Genomic DNA, 20047 nt, shown 5'->3' on the forward strand with positions numbered 1-20047 from the left:
TCCAGCAATCCCACTGCTGGGCATACACACTGAGGAAACCAGAAGGGAAAGAGACACGTGTACCCCAATGTTCATCGCAGCACTGTTTATAATAGCCAGGACATGGAAGCAACCTAGATGCCCATCAGCAGATGAATGGATAAGAAAGCTGTGGTACATATACACAATGGAGTATTACTCAGCCATTAAAAAGAATACATTTGAATCAGTTCTAATGAGGTGGATGAAAACTGGAGCCTATTATACAGAGTGAAGTAAGCCAGAAGGAAAAACACCAATACAGTATACTAACGCATATATATGGAATTTAGAAAGATGGTAACAATAACCCTGTATATGAGACAGCAAAAGAGACACTGATGTATAGATCAGTCTTATGGACTCTGTGGGAGAGGGAGAGGGTGGGGAGATTTGGGAGAATGGCACTGAAACATGTATAATATCATGTATGAAACGAGTCGCCAGTCCAGGTTCGATGCACGATACTGGTTGCTTGGGGCTGGTACACTGGGAAGAGCCAGAGGGAGGGTATGGGGAGGGAGGAGGGAGGAGGGTTCAGGATGGGGGACACAGGTATACCTGTGGCGGATTCATTTAAATATTTGGCAAAACTAATACAATTTTGTAAAGTTTAAAAATAAAATAAAATTAAAAAAAAAAAAAAAAGAATCCACCTGCCAATGCAGGAGACACGGGTTCAATCCCTAGGTCAGGAAGATCCCCTGGAGGAAGAAATGCAGTGAACTTCAGTATTCTTCCCTGGGAAATCCCAGGGACAGAGAAGCCTGGCAGGCTACAGTCCATGGGGTTACAAAGACAGACACAACTTAGTGACTAAACAGCAGCAACAACAGTGCAAAATAACAAGGGGAGAGCAGTAGAATAGATGGTAAAAAAGTGAAAAAGGCACATCATGCAGGGCCACAAAAGCTATGATAATTGCTTTGGATTTTTTTCAAACATAAACAGAGAACCACTGAAGTGTTACGTAAGCAAGGAGATGATAGCACCCAGTACATGTTTCAAGATCATCCACACTGATATGCAGAAAACACATGAGAATGGAGTACGATTAAAAGGAGGAGGCTGCTGCTGTCATGCAGATGAAAGATGGCGATCTGAACTAAGGGAAGAGAAACGATACAAGTCCATAATTTCAAGAGAAAGTATAAAGACTGAATTGCCAGGATGTTTGAATCTATAGCAAGGGGGAAAAAAGGATTCAAGGTTGACTCTTAGCTTTCTGCTTTGGTAGGTTGGTAGGAAAGGAAGATCAAAAGTCTTTTTAAAAACATATGATATACAATGTAATAAAAGAAGCTCACATATACTTGAGTGTTTACTACATGCTAGACATTGTTGTCAGTGCTGTACGTGGATCTCATTTAATTCCCACAACTACTACAATCCTCACTTTACAAATGAGGGACTCAAGAACTAAGAAATGACGACGGGAAAATACTGAGTATTAGAGTTCATATCAAAACCTTGGCTATTTGAATCCAGAGCTGAAGCTTGTAAAATTCAGACTATAGAGTACCATGATGTTTGTGAAAATTCTAAGTGGATCTATAAAATAACATTAAATAAATACGCCTGGCACTCAGAAAAGTAACTTGGACCAAAGACAGAAATTTCAAAACTTCCAGACTAAAGACAGTATTTAAGAATTATGAAGACAGTTTACATTACTGAGCAGTGGAACACAGACACACAGGAAAAGGCTGCGGATAAAGTTCCAAGGAACTTCCATATTTAAAGGCTATGCAGAAAAAAGAAGCTAGAAAACTACTGAGAACAAGTCAAGACGAGAGACAGCAGGCAACAGCATTACATAATGAGATTAGGCTTACTAAAATAAAAACAAAGAGAGGTAAATACTAGTTTTGATTACACTGAAGTCATTGGTAATTCCAAGAAGTTTCAAAAGTGATGGTAGAAGCCTGACTGCCATGAAGCCAAAATGCCACAAAGAAATTCAGAAGAAAGAGAATATATGTTGAAAACTAATGTAAAGATTGACTACTAGAATGAAAGAAAAACAGGACGTAGAAGAGTGAGGAGAAGGTTCTGAATTTGGTTTTAGTTTATTTAAAAATGGATTATATTATAACATTCCTATGCTTTACCAGGAGAAAAGGAAGAATGATTATGAGAAAAGATAAATGAGATAAGCAAAATCTTGATAAGTAGGAATGAGGAAGGGCTTCAAAAACCAGCCAGGTCTGTCACTGAAAAATGTGGGTCTCTGGGATCCCTGGTGGTCCAGTGGTTAAGAATCTGCCTGCCAACGCAGGGACATGGCTTCCATCCTGGTCCAGAGAGAATGCGCATGCCTCAAGGCAACCAAGCCTGTGCTCTGCACCAAGGGCGGCCACCATGAGGACAGAGCAGCACTGCAGTGAGAGAGGGTCGACACCGCCACGAGGGAAAGCTGGCTCAGCAACAGAGACCTACAGCCACCGGAAATGAACAAATAAATAAAAACAGAATTCATAAAACACTGGGCCTTTCTGGTAGGATAACAAAGACTCGGAAACCACTAAGTGACCAACACTTTCACTTTCACTGGTGGGAGGGAATTAACACACAGAAGATATTGATTAGCTTGGTGATGGACAGATTCAGCATTCATTCCACTCTAATACAATCTACTTTTGCAAGAAATATGAGTTCAGGGAAGCTGGCAATACGGTTAGAGCAAGGCATTTGGTTTTGAGGAGAGGGAAAAGGAATGAATGAAATAATTTATTTGGAGTATGGGAATTAAAGCCTTTCAGAGAAGGCATGTGCTTTTGGTGTCGTTTCTAAGAATCCACTTCCACATACAAAGTCATGAAGATTTACCATTATATTACCTTCTAAGAGTTTATGGTTTTGCTTTTACATTTAGATCATTGATACATTTTGAGTTAACCTGTATGAGATAAAGATCAACTTTATTCTTTTGCATGTAGATATCCAGTTGTCTTTGCACAATTTGTTGAAGAGACTATTACTTTCCTCATTGAATTTCTTGTTACGCTTGTCAAAACTCAACTGGCCTATAGGTACAAATTTATTTCAGATGCTGAATTCTATTCTTCTGTTATACATGTCTATTCTAGTGCCACTACCATTATTATTCTATGTAAATAACTGCAATTCCATGTGAATTTCAAAAAATATATAACTTTTAAATCGCTGTCTACTTTTAGAAGCAATTTTTCATGCTCAAATTAAAATGTTGCAAACTTAAAAGTCAGACTATTAGCATATGGTCTAATATATGGTGCTGAAAACAAGGAACAATCAAAGATAATCATCAGTTAAAACAAAAACATTTACACTGTTCAGTTCAGTTCAGTCACTCAGTTACCACTTCTCTCTTTGAAGCCATATCAATTCATTATGTCAGCAAATTGTACTTAAGAACACAAATGAGTAGCATTATATATATACCACACATACATGTACAATAAATGCTATGAATGACATTACTAGCATACCAGGTATAAAGAATTTTAATAGTTTTATCACTAATATTTGTACTTTTCCATTACTGACCGGTAAGATTCTCTTTCTAGTCTCCATCTTTTCCCCACTTAAAAGACTCTTCATATTATCAAAATTTTTATTTTTATATATTTAAATACAAATAACATAATGCACCTAAATTTTTTCCAATTTTCAGTTTTAATATTTGTTATTTTGTTCAGACTATGTCTATAGTGATAAATTTATAAATATATTCCAGTGAGATTGACTGATATATTGAAACTCCCCTTCAGAAAATTATCCCCTTCAGAAATTTCAAAAATTCATTGTTTTGTGTTCTGCTACTTGAACCCTGTACAATTTTCACATTTAATTTTCATAGAACTAATCATGTCTTACTGCACATCTAGCAAAACAGCTTAGTTTATATTCCCAAGGGGAATTTTACTATGATCAGAGTGTCAGGCATTTTAGGCTGGTATTTTTAAAACGTACTAAAAGCCTGTAAATGTAAGTTTAACATCAAATTAGGCCAATTAGAAATCCTCAATAAATTTCAAAGTTAGAAATTCTACATATAACTATCTTCTCATAATGCAATAGAATAAAAATTTTTAAATGTGAACAAAAAATAAAGGACAAATCCTTTGAATACTAAATAACTACCAGATCAAAAAGATACCAATTAAGAAACTAAGGAAAATGAGCACGCCATGTAATAAACAACAGAATGGGGCCACTGGTGCCCTCAGAATAATACTAACATCCTGACTTGTTCTCATTACTTTAAAAGGAATAAAACCGTGCTTTCAAATAAACAAGAAAAAGAGGAGTGCAAGGGAAGGAAAAAAATTACCAAAGATGCAACTGAATTAGAAAGCAATTTAACTCAACCAATCAATAAGTCTAAGACTTAGCTCTTTGGAAAACAAAAAAGAACTATTATACAGATAGTTTATGACAATAGTATGTAACAAAAGGAAAACCAACATCACTTATAAATACTGAATAATTATAACAATCCTTAAAAAGTCAGACTTGCTTTTTTGCTGCGTCGCTTCAGTCGTGTCCGACTCCGTGCAACCCCACGGACTGCAGCCTACCAGGCTTCTCTGTCCATGGCATTCTCCAGGCAAGAACACTGGAGTGGGTTGCCATTTCCTTCTCCAATGCAGGAAAGTGGAAAGTGAAAGTGAAGTCGCTCAGTCGTGTCTGACTCTTAGCGACCCCATGGACTGGAGCCTACTAGGCTCCTCCATCCATGGGATTTTCCAGGCAAGAGTACTGGAGTGGGGTGCCATTGCCTTCTCCCAGACTTGCTTATTATGTTTTTTAAAAAATCCTCAACCTGGTAGGATTTATGATATAAGAAAATCTGTAAAAGTTATTAATATACAGCATATCTTCTATAGATTTTGTAATAAAAAAAATATATATATATATTCATCTTAAAGGTAATGACAAATGTAAAATGGAAAAATCAGTAGTCATCTACAGAAAAATATAACAACAAAACGCAGAGTAGAAAATTATAAACTGCAGCACTTCTCATAATACTTGAAGAATGGAAATAACATAAAAGTCTAATAAAGGAAGTCTGGCACTCTAATAATAATTATATTATTAGAAACATACAAAAATACAGTGGATTACTATATACAACAACAAGAAATGAGGACACTCAATATATACTGACCATTGACCATACACACACATACACACATGGCAGGCACGTTCTTTATCGTCTGAGCCACAGTGGCAGCCCCCCCCACGCACACACTAAGGCGCAAAACTGCATACACTATGCATTTATCTATGAAAAATGACACGACATTTGTAGTTTCTCCTTCAAAAGCATCCTATTGATTCTAATTTGGTAAGGGGGTACTTTCAGTGAGTGAATATATGTGTATCTTTAAATGACGGTAGGCTACATGGGGCCTTTGTACTACTTTTGTCACTTCTTTAAATTCTATAATTATTTCAAGTTAAAGTTAAGAGAAAAACAATAGAGATAAATCATAAATGATAAACAATGAATGTCTTTTATTTATATTTTTCCTTATTTTTATAAACTTTCTATAATAAACATGTACGTATCATTTCCATAATGAATAGACACTTATTACAACAAGAGGAAACCAAATGACCAACAATCACAAAAATGCAAGTATCAAAGACGTTTAGTTCAGCTGAGTCCAGTCGCTCAGTCGTGTCCGACTCCTTGCGACCCCATGAACTGCAGCACGCCAGGCCCCCCTGTCCATCACCACCTCCCGGAGTTCACTCAGACTCACGTCCATCGAGTAAAGTTACCACCACTATCCCTCATCTAAACTGAAAATGTATTTAGTGTTTGGGTGAAATCAACTCAGTTTCTTGTATTACACAATACTTTAGAAGTATTTTTCCTCTTTCACATGTTTTCTTCTTCCTCCTCTCATCTTCAAAGAAATAAAAAGACATATACCACCACCATGACCACTAAAACTTCAAATAAAAATAATGAACTGCAATTTCAACCCAGAGTTACAAAGGAACTTCTCTATAACCAAGAAAGGACAATAAGGAAGATGTTCCAGATTAGGATGGTAGGCTGAAATGGCAATTTTAAAAGTTTTTTTCTTCCTTCAAATCCTAAAAAATTATCAAAAGCAAAACTACTGGGTGAAAAAAAAACTAACAAAAATAGCCAGTAACAAAAGAAACATAATGTATACCACCAAACATTAAAAAATTGGTGGCCATTGGAAAACTAAACATATGAAATTAGAACTAAGGCTGCGGTAAGCTCAATTCTTAATTAACTGTGTCCTCATGAGTCCAAAGTAATACTGGTGAACTGACAACATTCTAAGAATTTTTCTTAATGCCTTCATATATGAAGAAACATAAACTGAGTAGGTATCATTATCTCTTGCTTCTTCCAACTGAAGACGCTAGAAAAACCCTACTGTGCAAAAACTGGTGAAACAAGTAAGGGAAAATACAGTCTGACTTCCCAGAGCAGACTCCAGAGTACTCTCTGAAATGATGGACAATGATTCAAAGCCGAAGCTCATTTCTTCCTGATAAGACTTCTCCATGTTTCAAAAAGATGGAATGAACCTTGTAGAAAATTATTAAAATCTTATAAGAGAAAGTAAAACTTAGATGAGCTATGAAGGCCTCCTCACCTATATCAATGGTCTTTCTCCCTCTCTTCATGATAGGCAAATAAAACTAGTCAAAAATCAAACAATAGCTCAGGTAGGGAAAAAAATAGCTTTACAGACAGGGAGGAGAAAGGAAGAAGTCACTAAGACAATCTATCTAAGCCAAACAGTAGCTGCATAAATACTACATAAACAGTAGTAAACATAAATCACCAATCAAGGAATAAATTAAAAAGAAATAAACTATTTTAAAAAAACTAGAAGATTCTATACAAAAGATAAAGAGCCATAGAAGAATATATAACAAAAAATGAAAGGAAATTTCTCATGATTTTTTTTCTAGAAAACACAAAAATGTAACTAAAAAAAAGATAAAAGTCAAAATGAAATAAGTGGACAAAGATAAAGAGAGAGGCTGGAGGTTTAAATAAACGAAATGAAGAACAAAATAATCATTAAAAATTACAAAAAGACAAAATAAAATATTAAAAACATCCTCATGGCAAGAGATCAAAGGAAGTAAAGCAATTAAGAAATAACTAACAGATATGAAAGACAGTCATATCTAACATAGACTGTGTCACTAAGAAAAGGAAAATAAAAGGCAAAAGATATTTCAAATTTTAATTTACAGAAATTTCTAAGAACTAAATGAAAACTCTGAATTTACAGATTATAACAAAAGACTATGTTCCAGGAACTTTTGATAAATAAGGCTCAATACTGAGTCATATTCTTGTTAAGAAACAAACTCTCTGGACAAATAAAAAAAATCAGAAACAGAAAACAAATAAATCATCAATGGGACAAATGTCAGACTATCCTCAAACTTCTCTGAAAGCAACACTCAAATCCAAAGACAATGAAGCAAAGTCTATAAAGTTTGCCAAGAATATTCAATTCATCAGGATGTCATTCAGATATAAGGACAGCTGGCAAACATTCTTAAGCAGGAAAGAATTTTAAGTTTACAGCACACATGAACCTTTGTCAGGGGGAGGGAAGGCGATAAAACCCAGCAATTAAGACTTGAGCCAAAAGAAGGAACCTGAGGGAAACTAAGAAATTATGTTTAATAAAAGAGGGGGTAGGGTAATGAATTCACTTAAATATATTATAAATACTAAAGTACTATCAGAATTGTGGTTATAATACATGAGTGTTACATATGTAGACAATATTAAAAATAGAATATAACTTCAAAAATTAAAAGTTGAGAAAAAAAATGAAGTATGAGAAGACTCAGCTTTCATAGCAGATTGTGAACTGAAATATGCAATTTTAAACAAGTTATAAATGAAGCGCTTGTTTAAAAAAAATGCCATCAACCTATTCATCCTTTTATAATGTATTAATACTGTTCATTGAGAAAATGATGATTCTTTTGGTAAAGAAACTTTTCCTTCTGTTTTTCCAGTTTAATTTTGTTAAATTTAAATACAATGCTGTAATAAGCAGCCTTATATATCTACACTTACATACTATTACTTTTTTTCTTACAGATATATTTATAGAATAGAGTTACTGGGTAAATGGGGGTGTGTGTGTATGTGCGTCCATACAATTATTACTAAAAAATATATGACCATATTGCCCTACCATAATACTAAAACTGTACATTTCCACTGCAAAAATAAAAGAATCCCACTGCCCACCTCATCAACCCTATCTTCTTCAACAGTACTAGCTATGACTCTTACTTTCTCTCAGTCAGGGACTAAAGAAGTGATATCATGATTAATCTCATTTACATTTCCTCGAATGTTCGTGTAAACATACAATGATCTGATTATCATTTTATATGTTCCTGATAACTTACATTCTTCTGTGAAATCCTTATTCATATCCTCTAAATATGTGCCTATTGGGTCAACTTTTCATTTATCACTTCTTAAGAATTATTGAGACAGTAGGGCTCCCCAGGTGGTTCAATGGTAAAGATCCACCTGCCAACACAGGAGACGTGGGTTCAATCCCTGGGTTGAGAAGATCTCCTGGAGAAGCAAACAGCAACCCAGTCCAATATCCCTGCCTAGGAAATCTCAAGAGAAGCCTGGCAGACTTCAGTCTCCATGGAGTAGTAAAACAGTCAGACACGACTCAGAAACTAAACAACAACAATTAAGGTGGTAAATATTGATTTATCAGTCTTTCCACGTTCCATCATGTCCTCCCACACGATTGATTGCAAGTTTCCTCAGCTTAACATTAAATGTAGTAATAAACATTTACTTCTATTCTTTCTAAAGTGACCTGTCTTGGTTACAGAATTCTTGCATATGCTTTAGTTCCACTTTTCCAGTTTTCCAAATATTTTTCTAAAATATTAACTAGATCATCTTTCATCTTATATATCTTCACTCCATTTGAAACATTTTTTGTATATATTATTTTTATAGTATTGTTTTAATTAGTATTGTTTATCTGGGAAGTCAAGTACATCCTCAACATTCTTATTTCATAATCTCAACAATATATTCATGCATTTCTTTTTTCCATATTAACTGGATATTTATATATCCAAATATATTATGGGGAAGTTTTTGATATCTAGATATCTTTTAAGGGATATTTAAATTCTAAATACTCTATTATTCTAATGGAATGATATGTTAATGTTACTTTACTGAATTTACATATTAATTTGAAAAAAAATTTTTTGGCAATAATATCTTCTCTTTGTATTATGAAAACATTATGAAGACATTTGGGGAAATATGAATAATGTCTATATTTAAATAATAGCATTGTAACTGTTAATTTTCTGATTTGATAACTGTACAAGATGACAACAAAGGATAGACACAGGAAATTCTCATTTAAGTAATTACAAGTAAAAGTTTATTATGGCTTCAACTTATTCTCAAATTCAGAAAAAGAGGACAGAAGCAAATATGGTCAAATTTAAGACACTGCAGAATTTAGAATGGTGAAGAGTAGTTCTTGTACTACTCATATCTCTCCTATAAATCTCAAATTATTTCAAAATAAAAGAAGGCTTCTACATCTCTGTCACTGTATGTCTCAAACCCACACAAACAGAAAGATTTACTACCCAGTGTGGAATGACTCTCCAGTAGTTTATATTTTGCTTTTATCAACGAGATTTTATATTTTGGTTACAAATAACCATCTGTTTATTTTTTAGAGAATTCAACCCAAAATAGTATTTTTAACTGTATACAAACTTGCTGGTTTCCATTCTTAACTGGCTACTGATTGCTGGTCAAAAGATAATCTATTAATTTTTTGCATATTTATCTTATATCCAATAATATTAATGAAGTCCCACTTAATTCTGGTGGAAAAATGCTCAAGAATCCCTTAGATTTTCCCAGATCATAGCATTAGTGACCTGAAAGTGCTATTTCTTCCCTCTCTAACATTCATATTAACAGGATCTTGCACTTGCAAGAATATCAAAAAGTTTTGTTAAACATTGTTAATAGAAGGTATCAATCACTCTTTTTTTTCCTGATTTTAATAGAAACAGCTTTAAAAATTTCAAATGATATTTAGTAAATGGCAGCAAACAAAACCATCCCAAAGAAAAAGAAAAGCAAGAAGGCAAAGTTGGTTATCTGAGGAGGCTTTACAAATAGCTGAAGAAAGAAGAAAAGTGAACAGCAAGGGAGAGAGGGAAAGGAACATCCAACTAAATGCAGAGCTCCAAAGAATGGCACGGACATACAAGAAGGCCTTCTTCAATGAACAATGCATAAAACCAGAAGGAAACAACAGAAGGGGAAAAACCAGAGATCACTTTAGGAAATTGGGAATATCAAGGGAACACTTTGCTCAAAGATGGGCACAATAAAGGACAGAAATGGTAGAGACCTAGAAGACACCAAAGAGATCAAGAAGAGATGGAAAGAACTGTACAAAAAAGATCTTAGTGAACCAGATTACTATGACGGTGTGGTCAGTCACCCAGACATTCTGGAGTGCGAAGTCAAGTGAGCCTTAGGAAGCACTGCTGATAATAAAGCTGATGGATGCAATGGAATTCCAGTAGAGCTATTCAAAACCTTAAAGGATGATGCCGTCAAGGTGTTACATTAAATATGACAGCAAATATGGAAGACCCAACATTGGCCTCAGGACTGGAAAAGGTCAATCCTCATCCCAATTCCCAAGAAGGGTAGTACTAAAGAATGTTCTACCCACTGGACAACTGCACTCATCTCCCATGCTAGTAAGGTCATGCTTAAAGTCTTGAATGCTAGGCTTCAGCATTATGGGAACCGAGAAGTTCCAGATGTCTAAGCTGGGTTTAGAAAAGGAAGAGCAACCAGAGATCAAATTGCCAACATTTGCTGGATTATAGAGAAAGCAAGGGAATTCCAGAAAAACATCTGCCTCTGTTTCATTGACTACACTAAAGTCTTTGACTGTGTGGATCATAACAAACTGTGGAAAGCTCTTAGAGAGATGGGAAAACCAGAACATCTTACCTGTCTCCTAAGAAACCTGTATGTGGGCCAAGAGGCAGTAGTTAGAACCCTGTATGGAACAAATGACTGGATCAAGATCGAGAAAGGAGTATAACAGGTTTGTCTGCTGTCACCCTGTTCGTTTAACCTATACGCTGAGCACATCATGAGAAATGCCAGGCTGGGTGAGTTACAAGCTGGCATCAAGATAGGCAGGAGAAGCAACAACAACCTCAGATATGCGGATGATACGACTCTAATGACAGAAAGCGAAGAGGGACAAAAGAGACTCTTGATGAGGGTGAAGGAGAAGAGTGAAAAAGCGGGCTTAAAACTAAATATTAAAAAACTAAGATCATGGCATCTGGCCCCATCCCTTCATGGCAAATAGAAGGGGAAAAGGTGGAAGCAGTAACAGATCTCCTCTTCCTGGGCTCTAAAATCACTACAGATAGTGACTGCAGCCATGAAATCAGAAGACAATTGATCTTGGCAGGAAAGCTATGCTAAACCTAGACAATGTGTTGAAAAGCAGAAACATTACTCTGCAAAAAGATCCATATAGTCAAGGCTATTGTATTCCCAGTGGTTAAGTACAGTTGTGAGAGCTGGACCGTAAAGAAGGCAGAATGCCAAAGAACAGATGCTTTAGAACTGTGGTGCTGGAGAAGACTCCTGAAACTCCCTTGGACAACAAGGAGATCAAACCAGTCAATCTTAAGGGAAATCAACCCTCAATACTCATTAGAAAGACTGAAGCTGAAGCTCCAGAATTTTGGTCACCTGATGCGAACAGCGAACTCAGGGAAAAGACCCTGATGCTGGGAAAGACTGAGGGCAGAAGGAAAAGAGGGCGTCAGAGGATGATATGGCTGGATGGCATCATGGACACAGTGGCCATCAACTTGGGCAAACTTCAGGAGATGATGAAGGACAGGGAGGTCTAGCATGTCAGGTCCATGGGGTTGTAAAGCACTGGACACGACTGGGTAACTAAACAACAACAAATTGTCATTATATTTAAATTGTTTTCTAATATACATTTTTCCCACAGTTTCATTAGGACTGGATACTAAAATTTATAATGTGCTTTTTTCTACTTTTATTGATATTTTCATATGATTTTCCGATTTTTAATTGGTTGATTTATTCTGTAGGTAGATATCTTAATATTATCCAAACCATGTTTGGAGTCCATGAATAAATTCTAAGTGTTCACACTATACAGCTGACCCTTGAACTACATGGAGGTAAATACAATTTACCTTCCATATCCAGGGTTCCTCCACATCTGTAATTTCCTCCAACTGCAGACTGTGTGGTACTCTAGCATTGACTACTGAAAAATATCAGCAGATAAGTAGACCCACAAAGTTGAAACCTGTTTGTTCAAGAGTCAGTTGTATAATTCTTTCATTACATTGTTGGATTATGTTAGAATTTTGTGCCCATATTCTTAAGTAAAATTGGTCTTCTGGAGTTTTATTTTTCCAGTGTCTTTTCTAATGTGAAATGAACCTGAAGAAGTTTTCTTTATTTTTAATGTATCAGAAAAATACCAGCAACATTGGAATTATCTGTTCTTAACATATTAGAAAGAACCCCTGGATGCAGCTTTTTTTCCTCCCCAATTCTTAGCAAATGTTCCTGTCAAATTTTCTAGTTCGCCTTAGGTGTGAATTTTTGTAATTTATATAGCTACGACATCATTAATTCTCTCTATGAATTCATGCTTGTACCACAAATTCAGGAGCAAGTGCCGAGAGAAGCACTAGTCCCAGGATGGCTCTGTCGCTTGATCCCCCCGTCAGAAGCCGGGAAGAAAGCTGTATGTGCCTTCACCTCCTCTGCAGCAACCTCAAGGGTAAAAAACTTCATGCCTCTGTTCAGCTTCTCTCTAGAAACCTGAAAGATTTCATCTAACATACGGGTTTTCACTTCCAGTAAACCAGCTCTACTTTGCATACAGGAGAGCAAGCCCGGTTCACTAATTTACATTACTGGCCAAGACTAGAGTCTTACACTATCTTTCCAGAATACACCATGATACTCTCACAGATTAATTTTTAATTGTTTGAAGACGCATGACTGTTAAGACCATGCTGCAATGCTACCTACACAGTTTCCTGTGATTAACGTTTTAAAAAGGTAACTTCCTCAGATCACTCATAGGTATAACCTACCTCAAATTCCGCGTGTCTGTGAATATCCTCTGCTCGCTGCCTGCTCAGGATGAATTCAGCTTCATTTGCTACTCTTACTAGATGATCCTTCATTGTTTGGCTAAGCAACCTATGAAGAGATAAACATTGTCACATAAGTAAATGCATCCACATGACATGTGACTTTCCATTGCTCAGAGGTGATGTGTTTGTTATTTGGGAGAGGGAAGAACATGCACTCTCCTTTTCTGGCATCATAACAAACGAAGGACTATTATTTCACACTAAACAAATGAAAAACGTAACGGCAAAGAGTAATCTTTCTGGCAACAGCAGATTAGCTTTTATCAAACTAACTATCCCACAAAAGCAACTGAAAATGCTAGATTAAATTTATGTTTTACTCTTTTAAGGTACTGGAGAGCTTCCAAGGTAGCCGAGATTTAAGGAGCCAGAATCCGAGACATGTTCAGCATGACTTTTCCTGCTGACACATTTGCTATTCACGAGTGGGACCAGAGAACCTAAATACAGCTGTTATAAGTTTTAAAGCACTGGGGAAATAAAAACGGAATTTTATAACCTTTCAAGGTGGAGGGATCCTAGATTACCCAGGCTTACACAAGCAGCAGAACTGTTCTGCAGGAAACAGACAAAAGACCAGTTCCCCAAAACAATACAACAGGCCCCCAAACAACACCATGGTGATGTGCATGTAGATTAACTGGCAGCCAAAAAACTACAGAAAATTTTCATAATCTTGTAGAATGAGAAGAAAAAAAAAAAAAAAAAGAAAGATGTAATAGACTCATGGTAGGTCATGGACTCATAGTAGAAGTAGACTATTCATGTAGTAGACCCGGGGTTTTCAGAAGACCTAGGAGGGCTCCGAGCTAAAAGTAGACAAACTGTAAATAGGGCAAACTCTAACAGAGATTTTAAAAATTCCAGCTTTGAATCAGCTCAGTCTTAATATATGTGTGTTAGTCACGCAGTCGTGTCCAACTCTTTGCGACGTCATGGACTGTAACCCAACAGGTTCCTCTGTCCATGACATTCTCTAGGAAAGAACACTGGAGTGGGTTGCCATTCTCTTCTCCAGAGATCTTCCTGACCCAAGGACTGAAGACAGGTCTCCAGCATTGCAGGTAAATTCTTTACCATTTGAACCCCTTGGGAAGCCGCAGTCTTTACTATAATTAGCACCTAATCTAACTGCTGGGCTTCCCAGGCGGCTCAGTGGTAAAGAATACACCTGCCAATACAAGGAAACACAGAGATGCAGCTTCAGTCCCCAGGTCAGGAATATCCCCTGGAGGAGGAAATGGCAAAGCATGCCTGTATTCTTACCCGGGAAATTCCAAAGACAGAGGAGCCTAGTGCAAAAAGTCACATATGACTAAGGACATACAATCTAACTACTAATAAAAAATCAAAAGGAAATCCTTCAAGAGGAAGATATCATCATTTCCTGCAACATTAAACACAGTTTCCAAAATTCAATCACCAATAACATAGTGTTGAAATATACAAACTACTATAGGTAAAATAATAACTAGCGATGACTACTGTACAGCACAGGGAACTCTACTCAATACTCCGTAATGACTTATGTGAGAAAAGAATTTAAAGAGTAAATAAATGTATATGTATAACTGCATCACTTTGCTTTATAAAAGAAATTAACATAACATTGAAAATCAACAATACTCATTAATTTTTTAAAATCACCAATGACAAGGTAGAGTAAAAGACTACACCAAAAGAATGAAAGCCAACTTACAGAAAATCAAATACTGAAGTTTCAAGGCAAAACCAAGCACAGCCCTGTGGAGCTCTTGGGTATGAAACCCTTTCCATGTCCAAGTTCTTTGGAGGGAACAGACTCTACCCTCCCTGACCTGCCCTGAGTCCCAAAGAGCAGATTCAAACATCTGCTAATCAGGGAAGGGAGGAGATGCAGAGATAAGAGAGCCAAGAAACAATAGTGCAGCCTTGAGGCAAGGTCCTGGTTCCCCTCAGTTCAGTTCAGTCCCTCAGTCGTGTCCGACTCTTTGCGACCCCATGAATCGCAGCACGCCAGGCCTCCCTGTCCATCACCAACTCCCGGAGTTCACTCAGACTCACGTCCATCGAGTCAATGATGCCATCCAGCCATCTCATCCTCTGTCGTCCCCTTCTCCTCCTGCCCCCAATCCCTCCCAGCATCAGGGTCTTTTCCAATGAGTCAGCTCTTCGCATGAGGTGGCCAAAGTATTGGAGGTTCAGCTTCAGCATCAGTCCTTTCAATGAACACCCAGGACTGATCTCCTTAGAATGGACTGGCTGGATCTCCTTGCAGTCCAAGGGACTCTCAAGCATCTTCTCCAACACCACAGTTCTAAAGCATCAATTCTTCAGCACTCAGCTTTCTTCACACACCAATTCTCACATCCATACATGACCACTGGAAAAACCATAGCCTTGACTAGAGAGACCTTTGTTGGCTAGGTAATATCTCTGCTTTTCAATATGCTATCTAGGTTGGTCATAACTTTCCTTCCAAGGAGTAAGCATCTTTTAATTTCATGGCTGCAATCACCATCTGCAGTGATTTTGGAGCCCAAAAAAATAAACTCCGACACTGTTTCCACTGTTTCCCATCTATTTCCCACGAAGTGATGGGACCGGATGCCATGATCTTCGTTTTCTGAATGTTTTCTGAGCTTTAAGCCAACTTTTTCACTCTCCTCTTTGACCTTCATCAAGAGGCTTTGAGTTCCTCTTCACTTTCTGCCATAAGGGTGGTGTTATCTGCATATCTGAGGTTATTGATATTTCTCCCGGCAATCTTGATTCCAGCTTGTGCTTCCTCCAGCCCAGCGTTTCTCATGAAGTACTCTGCATAGAAGTTAAATAAGCAGTGTGACAATATACAGCCTTGACGTACTCCTTTTCCTATTTGGAACCAGTCTGTTGTTCCATGTCCAGTTCGAACTGTTCTGTCCTGACCTGCATATAGGTTTCTCAAGAGGCAGGTCAGGTGGTTTGGTATTCCCATCTCTTTCAGAATTTTTCACAGTTTTTTGTGATCCACACAGTCAAAGGCTTTGTCATAGTCAATAAAGCAAGAGACACATTAACAATATCTCTGAGGTCTTCATAAAACCAAAATCTCCAACAACTGGATGACGTCAGGATTCTTCATTCCAGAGAAGACCAACTGAGGCCAGATTAAAGGAACCAGAGAAGCTCATCAAAAGATTACCCGAGACCACATGAAAGCAGTGAAGGCCCTGCACAAACCCTTATCTTAGCCTTGAACCACTGAACCAAGCCTCAACTTTGAACCACTGCTATGAAACCCCTCCCCAGTTCCTCCCAGGTGCGGACATGCCATTTTCCAGGGCAGGTGCTCACTCTGTCCCCTTCTGCCTGGCAAAGTAATAAAGCTAATCTTTTCTACTTCACCAAAACTCTTTATGTCCTTGGGCTCCAAAATCACTGCAGATGGTGTCTGAAGCCACGAAATTAAAAGATGCTTGCTCCTTGGAAGAAAAGCTATGACAAACATAGACAGCATATTGCTTTGCTGACAAATGTCTGTATAGTGAAAGCTTTGGTTTTTTCCAGTAGTCACATATGCATGTGGGAATTGGACCATAAAGAAAGCTGAGCACGGAAGAATTGATACTTTAGAACTGCTGAGTTGGAGAAGACTCTAGAGAGTCCCTTGGACTGCAAGGGACTCAAACCAGTCAATCCTAAAGGAAATCAGTCCTGAATATTCATTGCAAGGACTGATGCTGAAGAGTCAATACTTTGGCCACCTGATGCGAAGAGCCGACTCATTAGAAAAGACCCTGGTGCTGGGAAAGACTGAAGGCAGGAAGAGAAGGGGACAACAGAGGACGAAATGGTTGGATGGCATCACCGACTCAATGGACACAAGTTTGAGCAAGCTCCAGGAGGTGGTGAAGGACAGGGAAGCCTGGCAGGCTGCAGTCCACGGGGTCACAGAGTTGGACATGACTGAGCGACCAAAAAACAGCAACAAAGTCAGGCATTGAGAGAATTAAAAGGCAAACTTAAGAAAGGAAGAATATTTATATTTAGTATTACATACTTTACCAAATATAAAGTATTATATTTAGAATACCTATAGTAAACAAGGAAATTACATCTGAAAGAACAGGCAATAAGCACAATAATGCAAAGTACCAAACTATAAAAAACACATGGACAAAACATTTCCAAATGCCAAATAACTTCATGAAAAGGTTTTTAGGTGTTCAGGATTATTAATCATCAGGGAAATACAAACTAACAGCATAAAAAAATATACTACAGCTCACCAGAATCACTCTATTTACAAAAACAGTATCAAAATTTGGCAAGGATTATGAATCTTAGACTCTCATAAACACAAAATATATTTCAAAGAATGATTATAGCAACTTTAGCCAAACAATAGTCACTTGGAGAAGGCGATGGCACCCCACTCCAGTACTCTTGCCTAGAAAATCCCATGGACGGAGGAACCTGGTAGGCTGCAGTCCATGGGGTCGCGAAGAGTCAGACACGACTGAGCGACTTCCCTTTCACTTTTCACTTTCATGCATTGGAGAAGGAAATGGCAGCCCACTCCAGTGTTCTTGCCTGGAGAGTCCCAGGGACTGGGGAGCCTGGTGGGCTGCCGTCTGTGGGGTCGCACAGAGTCGGACACGACTGAAGTGACTTAGCAGCAGCAGCAGTTTAGTCACCCAGTCATGTCAGACTCCTTGCAACCCCATGGACTGTAGCCTACAGGCTCCTCCATCTATGGGATTTTCCGGGCAAGATTTCTGGAGTGGGTTGTCATTTCCTTCTCTAGAGGATCTTCCAGACCCAGGGATCGAACCTGGGTTTTCCACATTGCAGGCAGACGTTTTACTGTCTGAGCCACCAGGGAAGCCAAACACTAGCAACTATCAAATGCCCATTAAAAATAAAATGAAATTTTTTAAGTAGCGGAGTATTTATATAGTAAGATAGTAAAGAATATCTAAAAGAAATAATTACTGTTATGCACAAAAAAATTAGTGTTAAGCAAGGGTACATCAAAAAATATATACATATAAGTCATCTCGTAAAAAACAAATATTTTTTAACTGATTTATAGTAACAGAAGTCAAGAGTTTAAGAGATAATTAGCTTGGGTGCTACTACAGACCTCTCCATATAGTGATTCACAAGGAACATTAGTAATGATCATACATATTTAAATGTTGCAAAGAATTACCTTGAAAATATAAACAGTTGACTCAGTGTTGGTAAATGCTTCCATAATACCATTCACCTATCAAATACCAACAGAATGATTCATTTCATATAAATGGGAGACTTCTGAAACATGTTAAGTAAAAGTCTTCTGAACTCCGTTCTTTAAAATGAATTGGAAAGACAGGATGGTCAGGGCTAGGATTATTCTTTTTATGTAAATAGCAAGGGTAGCTAAACTGCAGTTAAGATAATGCCCACCTATAAAAGTTAGACCCAACAGTTATCACCAATGGCATGTCTACAGACACTCCATAGGGTTCTTCTGTCACTTTTTTGCAACTATTTTATCAAAAATGTAAATTTAACATGCAGAGGCTTTGATATAAAGCAGTCGTTACACTCCTGTCATATGAATATGTTCTCACAGATACAGAAAGATGTGTGTGTGTACAAAGGAGTTCCCTATAATATCTTATATTATTAAAAGTGAAAAACTGAAAAAACAAAAATATATAATCATATAATGCGATAGCCTGTATGCTTGTGAACTCAGTCACTCAGTAGTGTCTAACTCTTTGTGGCCCTACAGACTTTGCCTACCAAGCTCTTCTGTCCATGGAATTTTCCAGGTAAGAATAACTGAAGTGGGTTGCCACGTCCTCCTCCTGTGTATCTTTCCAACCTAGGGATCGAACGTACATCTCCTGCATCGGCAGGCAGATTCTTTATCACTGAGCCACCTGGGAAGCCCATAATGAGGTAAAAGAATAGTTTTTCCACAATATATTATGCAAAAAAATTTTGAAGAGTATTATGTATAATATGAATGTGGGGAAAATATGAAAGAAGATATATCAAATTTTCAGTTACCTAAAACAAGGTCAGAATTACGAGAACTGCTGCACATGAGACAAATCAGGCCTGTCGACTATTTTTGTAATAAAGTTTTACTGGAACAAAGCCATGGCATGCTCATCTGTTGCACTATCGTCTACGGCTGTCATCGTGTTGTCATACGACACTAAGTTGCACAGTACGTGCTCTGTCAACGGGAACTCTCCAGGCAAGAGTACTGGTGTGGGTAGCCATTCTCTTCTCCAGAGTACCTTCTCGACCCAGGGATCAAACCCAGGTCTTCTGCATTGCACGCAGATTCTTCACTGTCTGAATCACCAGGGAAGCCCAATCACATTGCAATACTACATTAAGTTGGATAGTAGAGACAGAGATTATATGGCCTGCAAACTCCAAAACGCTTACTATCTGGCCCTTTACAAAAAATGGTCCGTCTCTCTTCTCTAGAAAGTCAGCTCTATGTCCTTTTCCTCACATTTCTCTATTCTTTTAGGTTTTACAATAAGCAGTTATTAAAAGGAAGGAAAACACAAAATGTCTAAGGAAAATAAAAAGGCTTTGTGCTCTTCTACCACTTTTTCCATATCTCTATTAAGTTCATATAACACTATTTATAATTTGGTTCCAGGTCTGTCAGACCTTTCACCATTATCCACAAGCTATCTCCCAGTCACTTTAGAAGTTAACAAAATGTCCTATCTATAATTTTTGGCTAACATCATCA

At 37.4% G+C, this 20047-nt stretch overlaps 1 protein-coding gene across 4 annotated transcripts in view; it reads right to left on the reverse strand.

Moving 5' to 3' along the window:
* LRBA (LPS responsive beige-like anchor protein) overlaps positions 1-20047 on the reverse strand; it is a 759310-nt gene that overhangs the window by 452801 nt on the left and 286462 nt on the right. For all 4 annotated transcript variants that reach the window (XM_070386647.1, XM_070386648.1, XM_070386644.1 and 1 more), the window contains exon 36: positions 13249-13357. In XM_070386647.1, coding sequence (XP_070242748.1) covers positions 13249-13357 — 109 coding nt within the window. The remainder of the gene's footprint in view (positions 1-13248; positions 13358-20047) is intronic.

This window comes from Bos mutus, chromosome 17 (genome assembly GCF_027580195.1).
Source record: "Bos mutus isolate GX-2022 chromosome 17, NWIPB_WYAK_1.1, whole genome shotgun sequence".
In the NCBI taxonomy this organism is placed as follows: Eukaryota; Metazoa; Chordata; class Mammalia; order Artiodactyla; family Bovidae; genus Bos; species Bos mutus.